Source organism: Notamacropus eugenii, chromosome 5, assembly GCF_028372415.1.
Source record: "Notamacropus eugenii isolate mMacEug1 chromosome 5, mMacEug1.pri_v2, whole genome shotgun sequence".
NCBI classification, from domain to species: domain Eukaryota; kingdom Metazoa; phylum Chordata; class Mammalia; order Diprotodontia; family Macropodidae; genus Notamacropus; species Notamacropus eugenii.
Genome location: NC_092876.1, coordinates 89,587,775 through 89,599,178, shown reverse-complemented (window position 1 = coordinate 89,599,178; position 11,404 = coordinate 89,587,775). Strand labels below are relative to the sequence as shown.

The 11,404-nt window shown below is 38.4% G+C and overlaps 1 protein-coding gene across 1 annotated transcript; it reads right to left on the bottom strand.

Annotated features, from left to right (window-relative positions):
* Window positions 1–9,566: 9,566 nt before the first annotated feature.
* LOC140508646 (olfactory receptor 52P1-like) lies at window positions 9,567–10,523 on the bottom strand. Its single transcript, XM_072616536.1, has one exon. The coding sequence runs from the start codon at window positions 10,521–10,523 to the stop codon at window positions 9,567–9,569; it is 957 nt and encodes a 318-aa protein (XP_072472637.1).
* Between the last annotated feature and the right edge of the window lie 881 nt (window positions 10,524–11,404).

Sequence of the window (11,404 nt, the reverse complement as noted above, 5' to 3'; positions counted from 1 at the left end):
TGTTGTATGCCTGTGAAACAAGGACAGTCTACCAGTGGCATACCAGGAAACTGAATCACTTCCATTTAAACTGTCTTAGGAAGATTCTGAGGATCACTTGGCAGGATAAGATACCAGACACTGAAGTCTTAGCTTGAGCTGAACTTCAAAGCATTCAAACCATGCTTCAGAGAGCACAACTCTGATGAGCTGGTCATGTTGTTCAAATGCAAAATGTATGCTTGCCAAAAAGACTATTTTATGGAGAACTCACATGGCGCAGGTCATCACATGTAGGTCTGAAGAAGTGATAAGAGGACACTCTCAAGGTCTCTCTCAAGAACTTTCAATTTGATTGTGCGACATGGGAGACACTGGCGCAGGACTGCTCACCAAGGAGTACTCACATCAGAAACTGTTCTGTGCTCTATGAGCAAAGCAGAATTGAGACAGCACAAAGGAAACATAAAATGCTCAAATTTGGAGTAACCACCCCAAATATTCACATGGACTATCTGTGCCCAATCTGTGGTAAAGCATTCTGAGCTCATATTGGTCTGATCAGCCACAGCTGGACACTCTGAAACTTCACTTTCTCATGTTGATGTCATTTTGGTCCTCTTCCAGCACAAAGGAAAACAACCAACCAACCAACCAACAAGGCAGTGAATCAAAGCCTCACCAGGACTCTTACCTGCACACCCTCCTCTTCTTCCCTTCCTCCTTCTCTTCCTCATCTTCATCATCTTCACTAACATATCTATAGCACTCTAAGGAATGCAAAACATTCTATTCATGTTATTTCACAATTACCTTGTGAGGTAAGTGCTATTATCATTCCCATTTTGCAGATGAAGTAAATGAGGCTTAGAAATATTGTTACTTGCCAAGGCCATAGGTGTTTAAAAAAGTTTTGAACCAAGGTCTTTCTGGTTTCAAATCCAGCATTCTAGCCAGTACTCCAACTAACTCCAAAATCCATAAGTGATAATTATGTAATATATGCTCTCTACAGCTACTTTCCCAAATTTCCTTTTGTGTAAGCAAGTTGATAACTAAGAGTCATACTTTATTTGTTCTTAGAAAGGGTTATGGTATGGTAAGAATATTTAGTACAAATATCACCCCAGAATCTGACATACACTTCCATAACTATAAACAGAGTCCAGGAAAGAATCATCAGTCTCAGGAAGCCCATATGCTAAAGGGCAACTTACCAATCCTAGAAGGTATTTTATTGCAGTCATAAGAATGTTCCCTGTATGTACAGTAGAGTTCCCATCCACTCCCCTGATAGTCTTTCTGTATAGTATTAAATCTGTATCCAATCTATCTTTGGGTCCCACTGTAGATATTGTCATCAGCTACTCCAGGGACATAATAAGGATGCTGTTGAAAGATGGAAATGCAAAACCTTACTGACAGTTTGAAACTCACAGGTTCCTTCTCAGGCCAAAGGTGGACATGGAAAAGATATCAAGGCCAAGGTTCTCTTATCTCCTCATTAAAATGGTTCCTTCCAAGTGACTGGCAGGAATGATCTCTGCTGCCTCATCACTCATTGGAATCCCCAGGAGAAAAAGTTCAATGATTTTATACAAGCCGCCAGAGTGAAGAAGCAAGTCTTTCAGCTAATCTACACAGACTTCCTGTAGCACCTAAGTAGGTGTCCAAACCTTGTCCACATTTAGTGAAAAACTGATTGTATTATGGTTGAGTGAGATAGTGATTTCAACCCATTTACGTAATATTTCTTTGAAAAATAATTAACTCTAGTGATCAAGGAATTTTCTAGTTAACTAAGGCATATGCAACATTTTGTTCAGCTATCACTTTTTTCAAATTTTTTAACTTCTTTCAAGTTTTGAGTTCCAAATCCTATCCTCCCCTCCCTCCTCTATCCTCCGTGAGACAGGAGGCAATCAGATATAGGTTATACATGTGCAATGATGTAAAGCATTTCCATATTAATCATTTTGTACAAGAAGATTAGAATAAAAGGAAAAATGAAAGGAAGAAAGGAAAGAATAGCATGCTTCAGTCTGTGTTAAATCAATATCAGTTCTTTTCTGGAGGTGGGTAGTGTGTTGCCTCATTAGTCTTCTGGGAATGTCTTGCATCATAGTATTGGTGAGAACACTTAAGTCATTCATAATTCTTCAATGAACAATATTACTGTTACTGTGTACAATGTCCTACTGGTTCTATTCACTTCACTATGCATCAGTTCATCTAGTATTTCCAGGTTTATTCAACTATCATTATTTTTAAGTCTTTCTACTCACAAAATTGATAAGTCATCAAGGCATCGATTTGCATTCAAAGACTATTATCAAGAAGAACCAAAGCAGTAAAAATCTAGACACTGTATACCTAAAAATTTATAATCTTCTGAAGTTATCTTTAATCATATCACCCCATCTTTTCTGGCAGAATATAAGCTTCCTGAGTTCAGGTATTGTTTCATCTTTGTTTTCGTAGCTCCAGCAGGAAACACAGTGCCTGGCACTTAGGAAATTCTTAATAAAGGCTTATTGAATTGAACTGAATTGACTGATTCAGAACCTACTTTAGCAGGCAGAATATACTAAAAGGTATTTATTCTGATCTCTCTTGGATTATTTAAAGAAGTGTAAGGACTTGGTGTCATAATTCTGAATATCAATGGCTACTGTAAAGAAATGAAGAAGCAGAAAGTGAAGGTGATCAAAATCAATGTATTGACCAGAGGACAGTTGCTGGAAATTGAGACAATGTGACATGGTGGAAAGAATGCTGAACTTGGAGTCAAGAAGACCTTATTCAAATCATTCTTCTAACACCTACTAGTTACCTGGTCATAGTCAAGCTTCTCAACTACTCTGAGTGCTTCAATTACTTAATTTACAAAGTGGACATAGCATGAGGGCATGATATTCAAAAATGATAAGTAATGCAAAATATTTTTCAAACTTTAAAGCTCTATACAAATAAAAGTTATTAAAGCTCTGTATCAATGTAATTGTTGTCATTATTATTATTTTTAAATCTCTGGTTGGGTTTAGGTCTAATAATTTGCCCATTTCTGCTAAAAGCAGAGTACAAGCAAGATGGAAAAGGAGGGAATTCTTGTTGAAAGTATGAGATTGTTACATATCTGTTCGATGAACTTAGTGGCAACACGGTAAAATGTCAATAATAGTGGAATCTATATAAGAAGAACTGCTTCAAGATACAGTTCTGCCACTGACTTACTATGTGACCTCCAGCATCTCACAGCTTCTATTAGAATATAAGTTCTTTGAGGTCAAGGATTGTCTTGATTGCTTTTATTTGCCTCCCCATAATTTAACACAAAGCCTAACATAAAGCAAGGGTTTGATAAATGCCTTTTCATTCATTCATTTATTTATTCACTCACTTGTTCATTTGCTGAGAGCATTAGAGTTGAATAAGAGAGTGCTGAAAAAGAGTGAATTTGTGGTGACAGGGCAGAGAGTGACTTTAATGGAGCTTTCTGTGCAGTCACATAACAGAAAGACATGAACTTTGTTGGAAATTTGAAAGGTTAGATTGTGTTGAGTCTTTTGCTTTAGGGGTTAGAAGTGACAGGATGTTATGACACAGGGAAACCTATGGGGAAAGACTTCCATGACAGTAATATATTAGATAAAATTGCTCACTTCATTGTTTTCTCTTTATGGTTACTATCCAGAATTTACCATGCCATGGAACTAATATTAGCCATTGCCATTATCCCTACTCAGGTCAATTTAGCTCAATTTGACAAAAAACTAAGTGTTTGCTATGTTCAAGACACTATGCTAGGTTCTGAGGAAACAAAGATAAAATGAAGTACAATCCCAACCCTCCCAAAATTGACACTCTAAGGAGGTAAGGAAGATATGATGTTTATACATATAAATACAAAAAGGGACAAAACATTTACAATTACGGGGAAAGGGAAAGGTTTCCTGTAAGGAAGTAGAACCTGACTGGAACCATGAAAGGAACTAAAGATCCTTAAATGTGGAAGTGAGAAAAGAGGGAAATTCAGGCATGTGAACCAACAGGATTGCATCTCTTTCCTCTATTCTTTTGTAATTTAGCCTATATAAAGCCACACAGACATGATATGCAATATTATTTTCAGAGAAAACATAGTTGTATGGGTTGACTTGAAAGTATAGTGAATGAAGGTTAGTAATGGTGCAGTAGGTTGGAAAGGCAGATTGGAGGTAGAATGTAAAGGACATTAAAAATCATGTGTGTTTGTATTTTACACTTGAGATAATAGAGAACTACAGATTATTTTTAACAAAAGAGTAACATTGTTGTACCTTTCTTTGCCTCAGGAAGATTATTTTGGCAGTTCTGTGCTGGGTATATTACAAAGGAGAGAGATAGGAAACAAGAAGTCCTATTGGAAGACAGTTATGATAGTCTTGGTAAACACTGATAAGAAGTTGAACTTATATGGTGACCATATTCATGGAAATAAGGGAAAGGATCAGAGAGATGTAGAGGGAACTTTGCCAAGAACTGTCAAATTATTATACAAGGAACATGAAGGACTCTGAGGTTGTGAACCTGAGTCAATGGAAAAGTAAAAGTACCCTTAACAGAAAATGAAGAAGTTTGGAAAAGGGTCAGGTTTGGGTAAAGATAATGATGTCAAAAGTATATGTATAATGTAAGATACGATTTTAAAAATGTTTTTGTTTCATTAATATTGTCTAGTACAGTATGTGGGTCATCACGTGGGGTAGTTCTTTTTTTTTTTTTTTTTTTGTCTTGACAAAGCTGAAAATCCATAGCTAGAATCATAAACTCTCAGGGTTAAAAAAAAAGCAGGGTCACCTCAAAGGTCACCTATTTTCAACTTGTAGCTAAACAAAAAATCCTACCTCTGTATGAAGAATTACAACGACAAAGAATATACTATCATTCTGGGAAGGACATGGCTCTGTTGGACAGCTCAGACCATAGCGAAATGTCTTTGAATAATGTAGCGACATTTGCCACCTTACAATCTATCCATGAAGATCTTGAAAATACTCCTCAACCAGCCAGATGGCTACTGCCTGTAGGACTGACTTCTACCACCTTAATGACAGGGGGTTACGAGGGGGTGGCACAATGTGGAGGAAAAGGCAGTGGTCTGAGACTTCCCACTGATGTATGGATTAGGGTAACATAGGTATCAAATGCCACAACCACAAAAGTGAGAGGAAGATAGGTTACATCAGGAGAAAAAAATCCCCCACTATATTCTTGATATTCATTATGACTCTACAGATTTCAAAGGTGAATTGTTCAGAGGCCAGAGATTGGTCATCAAATTTTTCCATTTCTACGTCAAACCTGTGTTTACAGATTTCTTTACATAGTTTTGGTTAGTGTTTAAAATGTTTCTTGAAAAGATTGAGCCTACAAGTCCATCTTGATTGGTTTAGGAAGCATCTCTTTATCAATTCTAGCAGTTTCATACTTGGAACTCTGCAATTCTGGGGCCTCAGTACTTCTGACTATCATCCAGTAATAACTATCTATTACCTTATTCAAAAACAGAAAGAAACCATGTCAACACTACCCTCTGAAGGTATTAGTTTTCTATCAGACTAAAACTGAGTGCACATAGGCCAGTGAATTCTGTTGAAGAACAAAATAGATAGGTCTTTCTTGGATATGGCCAGAGACCTAGGTCATACTGCCTTGTTTAGGACCAAGCCACCATGGTGACAATTCATGAACAATGAATGAACTCTGAAAGGGAATAGTCATTGTATGCATTGGTCATGACCAGCATAGGAAAAGGTCAAGGTAGCATTTAGTAAGGTAGTATTTAAGGTCAGGAGGAACTTGGCTTGGGTGCAGAGGAGACTGAATGAGAATCTAAAACTCAGAGGCAGAGGACTCTGGACAACAATTCAATGATAGCACGTACTGAAATTGTCCTAACCCTAGGAAAATCATTCAATTTAGCAGAGAGAAAATTTGAGAAAGACTGAGATCTAGCTGAAATATTCGACCTTCATTGCTCTTATTTTCTTCATTTGGTTGTATCTTCTTGATTACCAAACGTTTCTTGACAATTAACTTATAACCTTTATAACTTATAAGGAACTTATTCACTTTTAGGTCAAGAAATCATACTTCTCCCTTCCCAGAACTTTTTGAATTGATGTTGAAAGGAAGTTCAAATCATCAGGATTGATTCAAGATTCCTCAAGGAGCCTGGGGATGCAGGTGGAGTCAAGATGGTGGACAAGGAAGATGGACCTGCTCTAGCTCTCCCTCTCTAGCCCATAAAATACCTGTTAAAAATGACTCTAAACAAATTTTAGAGCATCAGAAGCCACAAAACAACAGAGTGAAAGATTTCCAGCCCAAAATAGCCTGCAGGCTGACAGGAAAGGTCTATCATGATGGACCTTGTGGAGCAAGGGTGGAGCACAGCACAGCCTAGGCTCCATGGCAGGGAGAGGACTGGAGCGGGCCTCAGGGTGTGGAATCAAAGGTAGCAGTTGCGGCTGCCAGATTTCTCAACCCACAAACACCAAAGACAGCTTCAAAGGTCAGTGAGAGAACTCTTTTACCTGGGTGAGAAGGAAACACAGTCCAGCCCACTGTGGCAGCAGCATCCACTTTTGGAGCTCTCAGTCTAAAGACTTGGGGGAATTAAGCTGCTGATCTGGGTCTCACTTCTGAGTTGTGGTCCCAGAGCGAGGACAAGCACTGACATAGTGGAGCTGGTGGAGGTTCTGGAGAGGGAATCCTACTTCCATATCCTAGGAAGGAAAGAGTACTTGTGATTTCTCCCAGACTAGAGTGCAGGCCAGGAGAGAAGCAAATTCCTCTCCCTTGATTGTGCCACCTTGGAGGAACTGAGAATGTACAGGTCCCTAGAATGTACCCTCCACTTGACAAAGGACTCAAAAGCTGGGAAAACACCCAAAAAAGGGAAAAAATAAGAATATAGAAGGTTACATTCTTGGTGAAAAGGTATTTTCTTCCATCCTTTCAGATGAGGAAGAACAAAGCACACCATCAGAGAAAGACAAAAAAAAGCCAAGGTTTCTACATCCAAAAGCTCCAAAAAATGTATACAATGGTTTCAGGCCATGGAACAGCTCAAAAAGGATTTTGAAAGTCAAGTAAGAGAGGTGGAGGAAAAATTGGGAAGAGAAATGAGAATAATGCATGAAAATCATGAAAAGAGAGTCAACATCTTGCTAAAAGAGACCCAAGAAATACTGAAAAAAAAAACACCTTTAAAAATAGATTAGCTCAAATGGCAAAAGAAGTCTGAAATGTCACTAAGGAGAAGAATGTTTTAAAAAGGAGAATTAGGCAAATGGAAAAGGAGGTTCAAAAGCTAGCTGAAGAAAATAGCTCTTCAAAAATTAGAATGGAGCAGATGGAAGCTAATGACTTCATGAGAAGTCAAGAAATTATAAAACAAAACCAAAAGAGTGAAAAAATAGAACACAATATGAAATATATCATTGGAAAAGCAACTGACATGGAAAAGAGATCCAGGAGAGATAATTTAAAAATTATTGGTCTACTTGAAAACCATGATCAAAAAAAGATCCCAGACATCATCTTCCAAGAAATTATCAAGGAAAACTGTCCTGATATTCTAGAAGCAGAGGGTAAAATAGACATGAAAAGAATTCACTGATCACCTCCTGAAAGAAATACCAAAATGAAAACTCCTAGGAATATTGTAGCCAAATTCTAGAGTTCCCAGGTCAAGGAGAAAATATTAAAAGCAGCCAGAAAGAAACAATTCAAGTACTATGGAAATACAATCAAGGTAGCACAGGATTTAGCAGCTTCTACACTAAGGGATAGAAAGACTTGGAATATGAAATTCCAGAGGTCAAAAGAGATAGGATTAAAACCAAGAATCATCTACCCAGCAAAACTTAGTATAATACTTCAGGGGGAAAAAAATGAAATTTCAATTAAATAGAGGACTTCCCAGCATTCTTACTGAAAAGACCAGACCTGAATAGAAAATTTGACTCTCAGGTACAAGAATCAAGAATAACATGAAAAGGTAAAGAGGAAAGAGAAGCCTTAAGGAACTTATTAAAGTTGAACTGTTTACATTCCTATATGGAAAGATGCTATTTCTAACTCATGAGACCTTTTTCAGTATTAAGGTAGTTAGAGGGAATATGTATATGTATATGTATATATGTATGTGTGTATATACATACATATATGTGTGTGTTTATGTTTGTTTATATGCATCTACATATACGTATATGTGTGTGTATATATATATATATATATATATACGTAGGTGTGTATCGGTATGTATGAATGTGTATATTTTGTATGTGTGTGTATATACATATACATACACACATAGTGGGCACAGGGTGAGCTGAATATGAAGGGAGATTACTTTAGAAAAATAAAGTTTGCTGTTGCATGGAATGTACTAGGAGTAAGAGAAAGGGAGAGGTAGAATGTAGCAAATCATCTCACATAAAAGATAGAAGAAAGAGATTTTACAATGTAGGGGAAGAGGAGGGAGAGGAAAAGAAATAATTGAGCCTTACTCTCATGGGATTTGGCTTAATGAGGGAATAACACACTCAATTGGATATAGAAATCCATTTTACCCTGCAGGAAGGAAAGGGGGAAGGAGATAGGAGAGGGAAGATAATAGAAGGGACAGCAAATTGGGGAAAGGGATAATCAGAAGCAAACACTATTGTGGGAGGACTGGTCAAGGGAAGGAAGGGAATAAATGGAGGGAAGGATAGGACAGATAGTAATGTGAATAGTCTTTTACAACACAACTATTATGGAAGTACTCTGCATTGTTAAACATGTATGACCTATATTGAATTGTTTGTTTTCTCAATGAGGGTGGGTGGGAAGGGAGAGAGAGAATAAGGAACTCAAAGTTTTAATAATGAATGTTAAAAAATTGTTTAAGCATGCAACTGGAAATTAAGATATACAGGCAAAGGAGAATAGAAATCTATTTTTCCCTACAGGAAAATAGAAGGGAAGGGGAATGGAGGAAGGGTGGGTAATGGAAGAAAAGACAGACTGGAGGAAGGGGTGAATGGGGTGGGGGTGCGGAGAGATTGGGACAAAATTTTGAATTCAAATTCCTGTAGAAGTGAATATTGAGAACTAAAAATAAATACATCATGTATTTTTTTTCTAAAACAGGAGCCTGGGAATATGACAGAGAAGTCTAGGATTGCTTCTTCATGTTCATTATCAAGTAGTTTGAGCTGTGTAGTCTTTACCTCCCCAAGATCAGAGGCAAGATCTTAGCCCAGGCCTCAAACTCTGACCAGTACATGGACATAAATAAACCAAGTCAAAGTAAATATGAAGAACACCTTTAAGACAGACCCACATCAGTCACTTGTATCAGAATTATCTCATTACACTGTACTCAAACTCCCTGAAGTTATTGTGGGTGAGATGAGTGAAAACAAAATTTGTCAAGGTATGTAAACAGGCTAACTGTGGGCAGAGTATTCATTTCATTGTCCTCTCAGTCCAGTCCCTGTGGTTCTTCCCAGAAAGTGATTCCAGTACCAAGAAATTACATGCCTAAGCCTATACTAGTGCACGAAGGCTTTGTCCTTTTTCCTGAGGAAGAGGATGAGCACTTGGTCACGAATCTGCTTGGTCTTCACACCATAGACTAGTGGATTGACTGCAGGTGGCACCAGGAGATATATGCTGGCAAAGATGATGTGAAGGGATGGGGGCACCCTCTTACCAATGCGATGGGTAAGGAAACTGAACAATGCAGGTATATAGGTGATAAGTATAGTGCAGATATGAGCAGCACAAGTGCCTAGTGCCTTAGAGCGAGAATCCTTGGAGGAGAGTCGGAAGACAGCTTGAAGGATCTTGACATAAGACACAGAAATAAGTCCAATGTCCAAAAGTATGACTGAGAGGGCCACAAAGACACCATAGCTACGATTGATGTAGGTGTTGGTACAGGCAAGCTTCACCACAGCCATATGTTCACAATAGGCATGCCGTATAACATTCTGGGTACAATACCTCAGCCGTTTAATGAGCAATGGACAGGGCAAAACCATAATGGCACCTCGGGCCACACTTACCGCCCCTAGCCTGATGACCAAAGGAGTGGTCAGGATGGTAGCATAATGCAGTGGATGGCAAATGGCAACATAGCGGTCAAAGGCCATGGCTACCAAAAGGGCTGATTCGATAATGGAAAAGGTGTGGACTAAATACATTTGGGCCAGGCACACATCAAATCCAATTACATGAGCATCCAGCCAAAATATGTCAAGCATCCTGGGGGCTGTGGTTGAAGCAATGGCTATATCGTCAAAGGCCAGCATACAAAGGAAAAAGAACATGGGCTGATGAAGGCTGGATTCTTCTCTTATCACAAGGATAATGAGGCCATTCCCCATCAGGGTCAGGGCATACAGAAAGCAAACAGGGATACTCAACCAACAGTGGAAGACTTCCAGACCAGGAATACCAACCAAGAAAAAGGATGACAAGTTGGGGATGGTGACATTGCCTACCATGGTGGCACCCCCAAAGACTATGAGCTGTGACTCACAGCAAACCCATCCTGAAAAAAAAAGACAGAGAAGTCAAATGGCAGTGAACTTAAAGAATGGTCTAAAGCCTACTAATTGTCTCAGATTACTCTTCCCAGTGGGACATAGTTCCATGCTCCCTATCCACAAATATGTACCCTACCCCCAGTCTTAGCCCAATTATAGTGCTAATTAGAGCTCCCATTTTTTAAGTTTTTTTTTTTCCTTTTTCAAAGGCATATTCAATTCCATGGGAAATGACTCAAAGTCCCCTATTTTTATGGTTGGGAAACAAATACGGAAAGGACAAGTGATTGTTTCAAAATTATTCAAAGACAGTAACCTAGGCAGCATTAGGAAATGTACTACTGACTTCTAGAGGAGAGTTCGTTGCCCATTCACCATACTCCAATCTCAAACATGTTCTCCTCCAAATGAGAACATGGTATAATAATAAATGATTAAAATAACAATAAGTTACATTAAAGTGATTTATTTCATTTGATCCTCACAAATGTTCTTGAGAGGTAGATATCGTAAGCATTGTTACTCACCCTGAGCCATCAGAGTCCAAACAATATCCAAGTGAGATTTGGGTTGGGACCTAAGTCTTGCCACTGGACCAGATGGCTCTGAAGGAGAAAGGGAGGGTGGTAACTTTCTACAGATCTTCCTCACTTAAATACAATTGCTTGTAAGTCATAACCTCACCTCCCTGATGTCATGGTTGTTTTCAAGAAAAAGGGCAAGCAACAACAATTTAGTACTCAACTGAAATCCCATATTCCATCAAGTCTTCCAGGATTAATCTCCTATCCTTAATCAACTGACAAATGGAAAAGAGACCAGATCTCTTCTAACATCTG